General features: G+C 38.0%; 1 protein-coding gene across 4 annotated transcripts in view; it reads right to left on the reverse strand.

The window, feature by feature from the left end:
• Positions 1-16,077, reverse strand: part of SLC10A7 (solute carrier family 10 member 7) — a 189,190-nt gene that overhangs the window by 141,888 nt on the left and 31,225 nt on the right. The window contains exon 5 of one of the 4 annotated variants that reach the window (XM_084884290.1): positions 8,215-8,362. The exons of the other annotated variants lie outside the window; for them this stretch is intronic. Coding sequence (XP_084740416.1) covers positions 8,249-8,362 — 114 coding nt within the window. The 3' untranslated portion in view covers positions 8,215-8,248. Of the gene's footprint in view, positions 1-8,214; positions 8,363-16,077 lie in introns of those variants that run through there. 4 annotated transcript variants of the gene reach the window in all.

Raw genomic sequence — 16,077 nt, forward strand, 5'->3', positions numbered from 1 at the left:
CCAGTCCCTCAGTGCACCAGGCTTTTGCGCACACCACTCTCACAGGCATAATCTCATGCAGCAGGGCAGTGCTGAGTAAAAAAATGGATCTATTTAAAGTAGTTTCCAACTGTACAGTAGTTTTAAAAACACAAATATATTAGAAACAGTTACACAGGAATATTTGGAAACTTCCCACATGTGGGCATACACAACAGTCTCTCCAGAAACTATCTAGAACAGTGGCAGAGCTAAACTTTCTTTTCTATTCAGTTTTCTTTTAGTATTTGAAGTATGGCTTACTGTTAAAAAATATATCCTAGTATTGACCCGTTAGGTTAAATAATGTCTATCTGAATATTTTTGTCTCGAATTCTGACTGAAGCTAAGCTCACCCCCATTTGGTAAGGCTCGGTGAGAAAAAGTTAGATAAATAATCTGAAGAAAAAGATAAAAAAAAGTCTTTGATTCATTGATATCCATTGAAAATGTATACAGCCATACATATTAGAATAATGATCTAATAACTAAAAATCATAACTGTAATTTATTAAGACAATTACGTACCATTATTATGGCAAGTATTTCTGAGTACTTACCCTACGTCAGACAGGGTGATTTATATTCATTATCCTCTCACTTAAAATTAATAATACACCCATTTTACAGGTAAGGTGGATAAGCAGGGAAGTAATTTACCGGTATCTAAAACTAGATAGCTAGTAATTAGTATTCCAGGATTTGTACAGGTCTGCAGACACCAAAGCCCACACTCTTTTCATTATGTTGTGGTGTCAATATTAAAAATCTGGCATGGCTCAGTGGTTGAGCCTTGACCTATGAACCAGGAGGTCATGGTTTGATTCCTGGTCAGGACACATGCCTGGGCTGTGGGCTCGATCCCCAGTGTGGGGTGTGCAGGAGGCAGCCAATCAATGATTCTCATCATTGATGTTTCTATCACTCTCTCCCTCTCTCTTCCTCTCTGAAATCAATTAAAAAAAAAACACAAAAAAACTTCAACTAAAACCAAAATGCTACTGAAATTTGAACCCACCACTCATAAAAAACTCAAAAACCCCCAAAACACCCTTCTACTCCATCCAACTATTTCTTCACACCAACCCCACCCACTCTCAAAAGATAGGTTTACTCAGTTTAAGCTGCATCAAAAATAAAGAGCATTAAAAGTAATGTCAATATAAAATATAAGTATTCCAGCATTTAAATAACAACTTTTCTATAAAATACAGTAGAATAACTGAGGGGCCAGTACAAAGGAGTAATGCAGGTGCAAAAAAATGCACCACGGTCAGCACCCTATCTGGGTACCAATGTGTTAGAGCATCTTAGTTGTACACAAACCAACCTAAGAGCCTGTTTTGGAAACCATTGCCATGTCCAGTACACCAGTGTTAGGAAGAAAAGCAGATCCAGGAAGTAATTAAGAAATGAGTGCTTTTACAGAGTGCTCTGAGAAAAAGGACTTTCTAATAAACTTTATCTACTTACAGTGAAATTTTCCTACAGACTTCCTTCCCTCATTTACATATCTGTGCAGGCCTATTCTTTTTTTTTTTTTTTCCTTCCAAGCCCCTTTGCCCTTTCAATCATGAAGCATATTACTCCACTGTCAGTGCAAAGCAGTTCCTAACAACAGGGAACCCAGCTGGGATAGGAAGAGGGCAGCAGGCTCATGCATTAACATAATAATCCAACTGTGTTCCCATAGGCCCTTAGGGCAGACAGCATATTAGGTAGGCCTCCTGTGCAGACCCTAGTGGAAGCTGCCTGATCACCTGCCTATCAACCTGTGGCAGCCACAGCCGGCTCAATAGCACCAGCTCCTGCCAAGCAGTGGTGCCCAATTACCTTACTACGAAAGACAGAAATCCATTTTTCTATGTCTGTTTAATATACTCAATGCATTTTCTTATTTACAAGTTGAATCTAGGTTTCTGCATCGTTTCCAGGGGACTGACTTACTGCCTTTTAACTTTTAAAAGACTTGTTGTCTAAAGGCCCTATCATTGCAGCAGGCAGGAATGAGACTGAAAACCAAATTTCAAATTCAAAAGCCCAGGTTGATAAAGCTAACTGCGTGGTCACCAGTCACTTAAATATTCTTTCATCCCCCATAGCGAGGACGAGAGGCGTGGGTTAGACCTGAATGGCAGCATCACTGTTTCTTCAAGGAGACAAAGTTAGGGGAAATCCTGCCCAATGTCTTCTTTTTAAAATTCACATCCAAGCATATTCTAAGGTTCCCACACATGCTATCTTTGTGCACCCTGATCCCCTCACGTGGAGAGTACCTGGATTGCTACAACTGGCTGAAGGAAGAGGGAATCACAAGGGATGTGCCAAGATTATTTTTTTAATCTCAATTATTGAAGACTTGGGGGGGGGAAAGCTGGCCCAGTGTATGCTTTTTACTGTTTGCATGTATGAAATCCATGTTTTATATTAATGCTGCCCAACTGTGTGATTTTCTTTACAAGCCACAAGACCTATCAAAAGAGGAAAAGCCAATGGCTATATTCCACTAAAGCAGGGGTGGAGAACCTCCTTTTTCTGCCAAGGGCCATTTGAATATTTATAACCTCATTTGAGGGCCATACAAAATTATCAACTTAAAAATTAGCGTGCCGTATTTGGTCAAACATTTAATTAACTCACCCCCAATGCCGTGGCAGGGCCAGGCCGAATGATCTCACAGGTCTTACATGGCACGTGGGCTGGACGTCCCCCTCCCCTGCTAAAGAGATGTTACTTAGACATTTACACGTTACACGGATCCTTAAAACATCACAAATAGATGTTTGAAATTATAATTCACTTCAGTGAATTAAACACAGTAGCCCCACTCCTTGACAAAATGTACCCTTATAAAGGTGGCAAAAAAGTGCATAATTTTGGGTGAAAAAATACTTTTGGAAGTATTCCAAATAATGCAATTTAAAAGAGCATAAGACTATACCAATGTGGCTAGGGAAACATTTTCAACTGATCAAGTATATCTAAAAGAGAGAGAGAGAGAGAGAGAGAGAGAGAGAGAGAGAGAGAGAGAGAGAGAGGGAGGGGGGGAGAGTCTCTAGAAATTTTTTTTCATGGCTATTTTAATAAAAAATAAATCGAGTTAAAGGTGCATTTATCTAACATTTCTAAGAATTTTAAATGTTTGGGAACTAATACTATTATTTAAGCCAACCAACTTGATATGCTTTATGTGCATCCTAATAATTATGCAAAAATTAAGTATTAAGGGCCATTTTTGTACATGATGATGGTTTTTACTGTCACACTCACCTCTGTCACTTTAGCATTAATAGTTTGTGCATTCATTAACAGATGATGGTGTAGCCATTCAACAATTTGTCAGTTCTGTGGAATACCTCCAAACATACCACACAGGTTTTATATAAGGTAAATGTCCTCATTAGGAACAAATTTGTTTGCTCTTTACCAAACAACCAGGGGAAAATTCAAATAAAAAAGGAAAAAAATACTAAAAAAAATTTTTTTTTATTCTTCTCTGAGTAAATCCTGAGCTATGGAGTAGTCTCTAAACAACACACTATATTATACATTGCTGGAAGTATAAATACAAAATATTAAACTCTATAATAAATATGAATGCTTAGTTATGTATTAAACAGCAAAATTATACACATCCCCTTCTTTATTATGACTAAATTTAATGCATATTCCAAGTCATTAAATGTAGAAACCTGATTTTTGGTTAAAAAACAATAAACAGCCAGGTGGTGGCAGGATAAATGGTAGACTTTACCATTTTAATTCCTTCAAGGGGTATGCTTCCATTCTAGGGTAAACAAAAGAAAGGCATTTATATAACATGGAAATCTAGCTATTCTATTAATAAGAACTTGATTTTAACTTAAACAACAACTATGCAGCTAGAATAATTTGGTCTCTAAAGGATGGTAGAGAAGGAAATAGAGGGCAGAGCTTACTATTATTTCTAGCATGAGCTACTGAATTTTAAATGAGGTTAAAATTTAAAGAAAACTAACCATAAATGAAGAAAAGTATTATCTCTAAATTTAAATGGGAGTAAATAGAAATAGCAAGTGATGTGAAAAAAAGCCATATTTATGTGTAAGTATGGAACACCAATTTTAAAAACTGCCCCCTCCCCTCCCTGCAGCAGTTCCTTTAGGCTATATTTTCCTTTATTTAAAATATACCACATATTCATTTTTTTCCTACTGAGCCTTCCCTTCCCTTCAGAGAACTGCTCAGAAAGGACCCTCCTCTCCCTGTGGAAAACAGTTTGATTCTGAAGGACACTGTGCACCAATTCAATTTGGTAGTGCAGATATGGCTTCAGAGATGGTGTGCAGCGAGTGTATTTTGACATTTCTGCCAAGGATCAGATTAAGTATGAAATATCAAAATTACACGTTAAAATAGATGCCATTTTACTTTGTTTCCTACTGAATAGCCCTTCAGCTGTTGAGGCACACACATTTTTCCCCAGGCAAAATCCCCAGGCTAAAATAACTAAGCCTCGAATCTTCAGGAAACCTGGCTTCCCCAACATCATTCTGAGGTGTCTGATTATCTATCAGCTGTAGTTTCATTTCATATTTAATCATGTAAATCTTACATGAAAAAGGAAAAGTGCTACAGTTTTCTGTCAACTGCTCCGATTGGACACAGTCCATGACAATGCTTAATTTTCTGTTTCTTCTTTTTTAAATGTTGATCTTCGTTTTAGCAATAAAGTAAGAAGGCTCAAGAATTCAAGAACTGATCATTTTTATACTGAAAGCATAACTTTCCTTCCAGGACTGCCCTCTCCAGCAGCCCACTACCCCACATTGGCCACTGGGGAAAGGACTTCCCGTCTGCTGAGATCTAATTCTGTCATGTTAGAAGGTCACCATTTTAATCAGTAACAAGATGTTCCAAGGCCATCACTCCAGACCTCAGGTGAGAATAAACACATGTAAATTAGCAATAAAAATATTTATCAAACCAATAAAAAAGTAAATAAATAAGTAGCTCTTACAATCTTCCAGGTCATCATAGATTTAAAAACATTCTTTTTGTTTGCTTGTTTGTTTTAAGGCACATTTTTATTTGCTGATAATAATTGGTCATTAGTAACAAAATAGATAGCATTTAGCTCCACAATTGCACTAGATATTTTATCTTCTTTAGCACTTTTGGAATGATTTTATTTTTAAAAAATTTTAAACATATTTTGAATCTTTTTCTGTTGAAAGTATTACATAAGTCCCTTTTTACCCCGATTCAGCTCCCCACCCCAGACCCTCACCACCCCACTGTCTGCGTCCATGGGTTATACATATACCCATACAAGGTCTTTGGTTGACTACCTCCCACCCACCCACCCTTCCCGCCTTCCCTCCGAGATTCATGCTATCATGTCTCTGGACCCACTCCACTCATCAGTTTATTTTGTCAATTAGATTCCACATATGAATGAGATCATGTGATATTTGTCTTTCTCTGACTGTCTTATTTCACTTAGCATTATACTCTCCAGGTCCCTCCATTTGGTCTCAAAGGGTAAGAGATGAGGAAAGGACTTCCTCTCTGCTGAGATCTAATTCTATCACATTACAACCTCAGACTCTCAGGCAACTTTGAGTCCAAGATCACCATTTTAATCAGTAACAGATGTTCCAAGGCCATCACTCCAAACCTCAGGTGAGAGAGAATAAATAGACATGTAAATTAGAACTAAAGAAATTTATCAACCCAGTGAAAAAGTAAAAAAATAAGTAGCTCTTAAAATCTTTCAGATCATCATAGATTAAAAAAAAAAAAATTAAGGTTAGACACTTAACTTCAAAGCTTTTGAAGCTAAGATAAACTAAAATGTATATTGAACCATCATATTCTAACAAAGCTAACTAGATCTATATCATAAACATTTTTATTTAGCACATAATTCTATCACAGCAAAGTTTACAGATTACTACCTCAATACCCACTCAAGTACTAAACCATTTTGCATTAAGTTATTAAAGAATTTTAAAAAGGGATCTTAGTTGCGTGTTCTTACAATTTAACTGTTACTTCAAATCAGTACCCATCCTGGAAGGCTACAGACAGAATGCTGAAACAGAATTAATGAATTAAAAATGGAAAAGAGAAACAATAAATGACAGGGCAGAGAGTGAGATAATATACAAAGAAAACTGAGTAAGGAAGACAAAGTAAATAAATAAAAAGCAGAAAATAGAGAACTACTGCTCTTCACGTCCTCAAATTTGATAATATCTATTTTTTAAAAAGCATAATTAAATAATTCCCTGTGCATAGTGATGTGAGAGAGATGCCCCACCCAGAGATGATACTGACAGTAATGCTCCTGAAGGTGAGTAGGAGATGAGGAGAAGAGAGGAAAGGGGGGAAGGTAGGGGATAGAATGGGGAAAGTGGGAGAGAGCGCCAACAGCCAATGAAGTAACCCAAGCTGAATACATTATCAGGTTAGTGCCCAGCAACCCTGGCAACTTATAGAAGATGAAAAGAGAAGTTACCCTTTGGTTTTCTCCTTAACAACTCCCTATTTCGTGTGTGTGTGTGTGTGTGTGTGTGTGTGTGTGTGTGTGGTGACTGTCTTGTGAGTGAGGGGGAGAGGGGAGGCATGTGAGGCATTCCATGAAAGGAGAACAACAACCCCTAAAGCCCAGCACAGTGGGATGCTACTTCCACCACTGGGCCTTAGTCCTGGAACTTGGACTCCCATTCCCTCCGGTGAGAAATGAACAATAATACTGTGGTACTAGGAGGCAATTTGTTACTCTAAATACAACTTGCTTAAAGTAAACTATTAACTGGGGCTTAGAACTATTTACAGTACAGTGGTCACAACTGACTCAACTTGCATTCAAAGTAGAAAACAGACAAGCAGACTGGTGACCGCAAGTGGTGTTCACAGTATTCACAGCAGGTAGCCAGTAGCAGGAACCCAGGTGTAAGAGTGAAAACACAGATCACCCACCCTTTGTCACTGAATTAACAACAAATTCTGCTCCGGGGGGGAAAATTCAGTTGGCTCTCCAGTTCTTTGTGCAAGAAGCCAATTTTATTCTTGCTTCAATACTGAAGTCTAGAAACAGAGTGATAAGTCAATGAATCCTTATGAACAGCTGCTAGAGCTTCATTTTCCTCAAGGAGTTAAAGGAAGCCTTGACCACTACACAAAGAATATGAAATCTCTGCGCTCTATTGCTAACACATATCTCCACTTAGGCTTAAAGACATTTTTACAGCTCTTATGTCAAGGGTAGATGGCTAGATGTTAAAGAATGTGTTGCAGCACTTCCCTGCTGAAGCTGGCTAATTGTGCTCTCGATAACAGTGGTTTATGATTGTATCTCAGGAATGCAGGAGTAAGGCCTGTGCACAATCCTGTTGTTCTGTGATGATGCTGAACAGACACAAAAACAAGTGGCAAAGCCAACCAAAACCTTTTTTTTCTCTCTTTTGATACTCTCCTCTAGAGACTAAGGCATCAAAAGTTATCATCAGATTTTTACACATCCTTTGGAATAAATTCAGCTATACTTTAGGATGAAAACTAACTCAAAATAGCCAACGTATTCCTATTTTCCAAATTTCCAACGTATTCCTATTTTCCAAATAGATCCAAAACTGGATCTATAAAGCGAACAGGTGAAGGAAAGCAAGAATTTTTAATCAGCATTTCATTATAACACCAGTGTGAAAAGAAAGAAGTCAACCATTAATAAGGTACCACTTTCCCACCACTGGGATTTATTCTGAATTCGTTTTAACGCCAGGAAGCTATGACCTAAAAATCTCCACTCTGAGGCAGTTAAGAGTGGAAATAACACTACTTCAAAGGTAAGGATTGGAGCTTTAAGAACAGCTCTTTGTACACAAACACCACGGAGTTCCAGACTGTTGATTTGTAATCTTCACCTCGAAACATAAGGCCAATTTTCATGATAATGGATTGCACACTGGACAGCATATCTATTTTGGGGATGAATAACAGCCTAGAGATTTCGATCGAGCACATGAGTGCCTTTTCATCTCTCTTTTTTTGGTATGTGCTCATCTCAAAAGCACACATATCAAAAAAGGAAATACAGTCACTAAAATTTAAGGTTACTCCAACAAAAGGGTTAATTAGAGAAACAAATTTCCTCAGACTGTTAATAACAGGAATGACACATACTATGTGCCCATAAGTAATTCTCAGGTATCTTTGATCTTCAGCCCCACGTGGTTTCTGTTGCCTACTGCAGCCTGGCCTCTGGGACTCTCTCAGAACCAGACATCTGGCTACTTTGTTGTTTTAGACTAATCTCCTCCCAGGAGAGCTCAAGAAATGACACCAGGCAAGGAAGGTCCTGGCAAGGGAAAAAACATTATGGCATTAGCAGATTTTCTTTTCCAGTGGACGAGAGTATCAAAATTGTCTTCAAATTTCTACGGGGGTCTTAGGGGCTCTTCTGTTCTGTGGTCCTACTCCGGCATAATTTAAGTGAAATGCACATATTATATCTTTAAGGCCCATCAATCATCTTTAAGAATTCGCTGAATGTTAATCATAGAATATTATAATGTGTAGGAGAAGGTAGTGGGGGAAAATACAAATCAGATTAATTCTTCACCCATCTGTTAGGGTTGGGTGATGGCTGCTAAAACAAAGATTTTAATTGTTAGCTGAAGGGTTACACCAAAATTGTGGGATAAGGACTCAAATTTGCAAATACAGTTGCATGCCTCCCATTATGCCAATTCCCATGCTGCTGCTTCTTTCAACTGGATTTTTTTTTTTTTTTTTTTTTTTTTTTTTTAAGAATCTTAGCTACTGATTTACCAGAAAGGTTTTATTAACGTGTGCTTCTGCACAGTGCCTCTGAGGAAACCAAGAGGGATCAAGAAGAACTGATATAAGCTTTAAAACACACAGATACGGTCAGGACAAAATGTTATTTTTGAAGTAACACAGATCATCAATATATTTCCCAAGGCAACAAATACATCAACAGCTTAATACCTTTTTAAGGATTACTGCTCAATCCCAAAATCTATACATTCTAAGAAAAAATAATTTACTTTTTGTTACACAAATAGAATATTTTCCATGTGGGATAACTGCTTCATTTGTGAACTTTAATGTTTTATCCTAAAATCACATTTCACTTATTCCTAATACAGTCAGGTAATATATGAAATCAAATGTTACAGTACAATATAATATTTATATTCTTATACAAGATAGAAAATTCACCAAATTGCTAAAATATATAATGCGCTCATCACATACCTACAGCTAAAAGAAAGTCCTTGTTTTACATTTGAATTATCTTTACAATATTCAAAACACATAACTATAGAGTGAGTTTTACCTTCTACTGTATTTCATAAGTTAATGATACCAAAACCCTATTTTATCATAACACCATATATTGTTAATATCCATTATAATTTCCAATGCAGATAAAAATTGTCAGAAGATGCATGTAAGAAAGGCAATCTTAGGCCATAATTATTTATTTATGATTAAATAATTTCCCAAGTAAAGAATTCCCCAATAAAAGAATTACGTTACAGAAATAAGCCAGTCACAAAAAAAAATATTGTATGATTTTTATAAGGTTTCTAGAATAGTCAAATTCATAGACAGAAAATAAAGTTGGTTGCAGGGGCTTTGGGGAAGGGAAGAATGGGAGTTACTGTGTAACAGGTAGGGAGTTTTAATTAGAGAGGATGAAAATTTCTGTAGGAGGATAATGAAAATTCGGAGGTCTTTGTTTTCAGTATCTCTCCTTAACCAAAGATGCACAAAGTTTGTGAGAAGCATCACCAATCACACCTAAATTTATACATTCTTATCACTATCATTCAAGAAATGGGGGGGAAAAAATCAGTCCCAGAACACATTAGCAAATGGATTCCAGAGAGAATGTTTCCAAATTCCATTAGATGTCCAGAATTCTGTACTTTGCTAAGTAACAAAACTATTTCTCAATATTAACCAAAATTTCTAGAAGAATCAACAGAGGTAGAAAATTTAAAACAACCAATGAGATGTTTTTTTACAATACTATACACTATTAGGTTACAATGGACCCAGGAATTAATTCATCACTCCAAGTGCCTTCTTAATTTCATTATTTTGAATTATATTCAGTGTAGCTCCAGTGTTCAGTATACTTTTTTATATTCTATTATTTGATAATTATATTCATACATTTTATATTAATTGTGATTAACTTTAGCTGAACACAAAAGAAAATATACCAAATAACAACAGCTTGCACAGAGGTGTTCACTTTGCTTTCAGGTAAAGAAGCCCAGAGATTGGTGATCCAGGGCTGGCATAGTGGTTCTGAGGGGAAAAGAGACTATTCTTTTTTATTTTTTTAATATATTTTATTGATTTTTTACAGAGAGGAAGAAAGAGGGATAGAGAGTTAGAAACATCGATGAGAGATGAATCATTGATCAGCTGCCTCTTGCACACCCCCTACTGGAGATGTGCCCGCAACCAAGGTACCTGGGACCTTTCAGTCTGCAGGTTGACGCTCAATCCACAGAGCCAAACCAGTTTCGGCAAAAGAGACTATTCTTGCTACTCAACTGTAAGATTACTCTAGTCAATAAGTCAACATTCCAGTAAGCAGAGAGAGGAAAGAAAAATGTCAGCTGTGCCACACACTTTCAAGAAGATGTGCTGGTTGTAACATATAAAACTTCCATTTACACTTCCCAGGCCATACCTGGGTGACATGGCCACTAGAACGCCGGGAAGTTCTAGCGCATATGGTATTTAGCTCATGGCAGTGCGCCCAGCTGAAAGTTTGGGTTCTGTTCTAAAGATGAGGAAAGAATGAACATTAGACAGCAACCAGAGGTGTCTGACACATATTAACTACGATAGTCAGTTAAATGCAACTACTATCAATATTATAGGTAAATAAATGAGTTCTTAAAAAAGAAAAAGCAAATTCATTACTATTACTGGTATCTGATTAGTACAATTCAGATAAAAGAATGGGAATTATCAATAAATCACCATGATGAAAGAAAAAAAAAATTTAAATTGGGTCAGTATGATAAAATAATGTCCAATTAAAGGACAGACACAAGGAATTTCCTTAAGTATGAATTAAGTACTTACTAAATAAATAAATAAATAAATAAATAAATAAATCAGACATCTACCAATGAGTTAATAGTCTGTGTTGGCTTAGACTGAGTCAATGTGGAGACCAGGCATAACTTTAGGTTTTGACTAAAGTCTATGATTTTCCAAGACCCTAACCCCTACCCCTTGCTGCTACTGGGGGAAAAATGTAGGAAAAGGAACAAAAGAGTGTAAATCAGGATTATCTAACTAAATAAAGTGGGAAAGATCACATTTAACTCCTAACACCAAAAGTAATAATACAACATTCGAAACTCAAGTACAAACCATAGGTCACACATATAAGCTATAGAGAGAGCAATGATGAATTTATCCATGATTAACTATATCCAGTAGACTTTCCAATCACAAATTTTTAAAAGGCCAGTAGTTGTCTAATAGCAATAAGATAATTGTATAATGTTTTGTAATTTGCTACATGTTTACACAAAATTAATTTAATAATTTAACTAGATAACAATAAACATATTGCCAGGAGCTATCTTATAACTTAATCAATGGTGTGGATTTAGGGAGGAAAGTGAGTATTTACTAACAGAGTTTCTAACATTGAAGTTAATTTTTTTCTTTATTTAAATGAGTGACATTTAAAGAAAAACCATGTCCATGGTGTCTTACAGTTTCAGATACCAGAATAACATTTGCTAGAAAGAAATCTACTTGCTGCTATGTTCCTGGGTACAACAGGCTTCTTGGTAGTGGAGTTTGGATCTGTGGTACCAAAGCAAATTCAAGACAAAAGGCCTCTCATGTTTGAGGAGTAGTAGGAACCTCAGCTTTGCTTTTACTTTCTAGTCATGCACAGAATGGAAGTTGCTGAGATAGTTATGGAAAATCTCCCAATGGCTAGGGCAATGGCGACCTTTTCTTTTAACTCTATAGCTGCCATGATGTAGGACACACAGCCTTGGCCTACCTGTGCCCCTAACTCACCTATACCACCCAAGTGTTTGGTTATTCCATTCACGTTTTATGTATCTACTTGAGGTTCAGTGCATGAAATTTGTGCCCTGGGGCGAGGGGGAGGGGGAAGTGTTCCTCAGCCTGGCCTGCACCCTCTCACAGTCCAGGACTCCTTGGGGGATGTCTGTCTGTCAGCTTAGGCCCAGAATTGAGCCTAAGCCGGCAGTCAGACATCCCTCTCACAGTCCGGAACCCCTCACTCCTTACTGCCCGCCTGTTCACTCCTTACTGCTCGGCTCGCTTCTCCTTAGTGTTGCCACAGAGGTGAGAGTGGCTCCCGCCACAGCTACTGTGCTCGCCAGCCCTGTGGGAGTGCACTGACCACAAAGGGGCAGCTCCTGCATTGAGAGTCTGCACCCTGACAGTCAGTGAGTATCATAGTGACCAGTTGTTCCACCATAATAGTCGCTTAGGCTTTTATTATATAGATGGGGCACGGCAAAGTTTTAATTCTGCCGTTGACCAAGTATAAGGCAGCACCATTTGCAACTGACAACCTTGTCAGCATAATGCATGGCCTCCATGGCCAGCCTGCACTCCTCACTTCCACATGCAGGTAAGTCTGTTACATCGACTAGACACTGGGACAGAATTTGCGAGCAGCACCCCTCCCAATCAGACCCATTCTCTTGGATCATCTAACCAGTTTGATATCTGAACCCCACTGGGAAGGCTTTTATAAACTACCCTAACCATTAGGTGGACCTGAAATCCTATCACTTCCAAGAGCTAACTTTCTAACCCAGTGGTTGGCAAATTATTAGTCAACAGAGCCAAATATCAATAGTACAATGGTTGAAATTTCTTTTGAGAACCAAATTTTTTAAACTTAAACTTCTTCTAACGCCACTTCTTCAAAATAGACTCACCCAGGCCACATGGTATTTTGTGGAAGAGCCACACTCAAGGAGCCAGAGAGCTGCATGTGGCTCAAGAGCCGCGGTTTGCCGACCACTGTTCTAACCAGAACTCGGGCCCTCGCTCAAGCTCTAGGGCACATGTGTCAAACACAAGGCCCGCGGGCCAAATCCAGCCCGCCAGGCCTTGCAATGTGGCCCGCACCGCGCTGTCATCACTGCACTCCGCTGTCAGTTTATGACATTGTCAGTTTATGACTGTTCAGTAAACCATTCGGCCCACGATTTAGGCTGGATTTTAGATTTTGGCCCCTTCTCTGATTGAGTTCGACACCCCTACCTAGGGACCTCTCCAGCCCCTCCTTACCCTCTTGCTCATTCACACTCAGCTGCTGTTCATGCTCCTGCTAATTTCCTCCTTTTCATTGCCAACCTCTGTGGAAGCAGACTAGGTTGGATTCTCTTTACACATTAGTTCCCCACTCAAATATTTGCTCAGTGCTCTGTAAATTTCAAGTGCTCAATAATTTGTTTAAGTTAATAGTACACTGACATTCATCTCTTAGAAAAATTTCAAGCCATCTTCCTTTTTTTTTTTTTTTTTTTTTAAGCCATCTACCTTTAGTGAGGAGCCAACAAAAGAGTTGTTCTTTCTTCTGTGACTGATTTCTGGAGTTACACTGTTTTATTTGACACCCTGTATAATGGGGTGAAAGTGTCCTGGAGAAGGAGGCCATACTTCCCGGTTGTGTGACTTCCATCCAGTCACCTCACTGCTAAATCCTAACTTGACCAACTATAAAGATCAGGGTAATATAACATCAGTCCCACCTACTTCATATAATTATTGGAAAGTTATAAGAGGAAAATACAGGTAAAAGTGTTTCATAAGATATGCAAAATAATCTAAATTTTATTTATTATAATAGATAATAGACCTAAAGAACCATTCTCATATAATTTTAATTCTATATATACTAAAAACTTCCATGGAAAAATCACTATTTATTTTAAATAAGGAAATTTTATCTCATTATTCATTTTTAAAAATCAGGTATTTATTAATAGCTTCTAATGTCAAAAATCATTTTTCCTATATGAGAAATTTACTTGACTAGATAGTTTGAGATCATCTCCAATTAAAGGGAAAAGAAAAAAGACTAAAGATCCCATTTTTAGCTACTAAAATGTCTTTCATCATTTGATAGGTTTAAAAATGCATCAACCTATAGAAATCTTTTCTTTCCTTCCAGGAAGAAATCAACCATGTAACAATATCTTCCTTCCTTCAAAGCATTAGAAGCCTTTTATTTCCTCCAGGCACACCAGGTAAACAGCTGGGGCCACTGATGCTGAGACAAAGCACAACAGGGGTGTATTACTGAGAGAAGTTAAAATATTACATGAGACAGCCAAGTATATATCTTGATTTTTCTATAGAATTTTATGACTTTTGTATAAAAGCCTCTTTAACAAAGGACAAAGTGAAAATGGGTATGAATTATTGCCTTAGCAAGGCATATTTAAATCAAGATACTGATGGGGCTCGATTTAAACAAATTCTTTCAAAAATATTAATCTATTCAAACATATTAGTGTCCCAGTATATGTCAAGTACTGCAGTAGACACAGAGGATTCAACTGTGAATAAGACACGTTCCTTGCCTTCTAAGGAAAAGCTCAGTGAGATACACGGGCACTCACGATATTCTGTGCTACATGGGTCTGAGGGCTAAACAGCTCAGGAGTCTGGTGGAGAGAGGCAAAGCTTCCTGAGGGGAGGCTTGCAGTCACGTAAAACAGTCAAGGCCCACACAACTCCTTAGGGATCACTTTTTACCTAACTGCTGGCCTTTCGGTCTACTCAGGGGTCAAACTTTTATTTTTCTCATCTGGGTAGTCCGGGCACCAAGCCATGTGTAGATGGAGAGCTCTTAGTGCCATCTGTCCTACCTCGTGTTAACTTGGAGACTGGCAGCAATGAAACCCAGGCGTTGACAGCAGAATCCAGCTCCTCCTCTTTCTCGCTGTATAACTCTGCACAAGTTCCTTAATCCTTTTTTGGTGTAAGTTTCTCATCTATAAAATGGGATGATAATAGTACCTATCTCAAGAAGTTGTTAAAAGAAATTAATATACGTAAAGTACTGGGAACCAGGACTGACACATATCAAGTACTATAAAAGCACTGGCTAGCCTTATTATTTTGATGGCAAGAGCTTACTGTGATTGCCGTCATCTCTTACCGGGTTTAGCAGCTGGCTAAACCCACTCAGGGTGGAGGTTTGCCCACAACAGGTGAGAGTGCTTCCCAGAATTATGTGATGTTGCAGTTCTGAGCCATTCCAGCGTCCTGCCCTTTCTCCTTGCCCCTTTTCCCTTCTCAGTCAGAAGTTAGGGAAGCATGGAACAGCGCCAGCACTTCTTCACATCCTGAGAGGCTCTGTCAACCAGAGGCTCCCCCCAGAGGGTAAAAGGCTCATTTAGCAAACAAGCTTCAAACTCAGTTAACTTCTTCCCTCTTTCTCTATTGATAATCAATGTTAATGAATTGGGCCTAAAGTTGTAAAAGTTCATCAACCATGGGCAATCGGTTTCTTAAAGCAGACTCTTTTTTTTTTTTACCCTCAGACGTATTTAAACACAATTTGAAAATTAAAAATTTTTAAAGAGAGTCACATAAATTGGCTCCAACAAAAACTAAATTTTGACCTACAAAAAGATAACGCTATCAAACCAACGGAATTCATGTCTCTCTGTATTGACTACTTGAGCATGGTAGGTCCTTTAATGTTAATGCAGCTCTCGCTTCTCATATGGAATTGTGACTAGGGAGCCCACCTTTAACAGCAAGTGTGCGAACTTACAGAGGATAATGGGTAACTAAAACTACTGAGGAACTGGAAATAACAAACTTTGGAGAACAGAAAGAATAAATGCATGCTAGCAACGCCCTAGGACCCATGCAATAGTACTTAGGAAGGCTTATTTGACAAAGATTAATGTAAATTCAAATGAGAGTTAAGGCACATCAGTCCCTGTTGTCCTTAATAAGGGAGGGCCCCAAAAGTAAAAAACATTTCTCAGA

Source organism: Pipistrellus hanaki (assembly GCF_964339955.1).
Source record: "Pipistrellus hanaki genome assembly, chromosome: 5".
NCBI classification, from domain to species: Eukaryota; Metazoa; Chordata; class Mammalia; order Chiroptera; family Vespertilionidae; genus Pipistrellus; species Pipistrellus hanaki.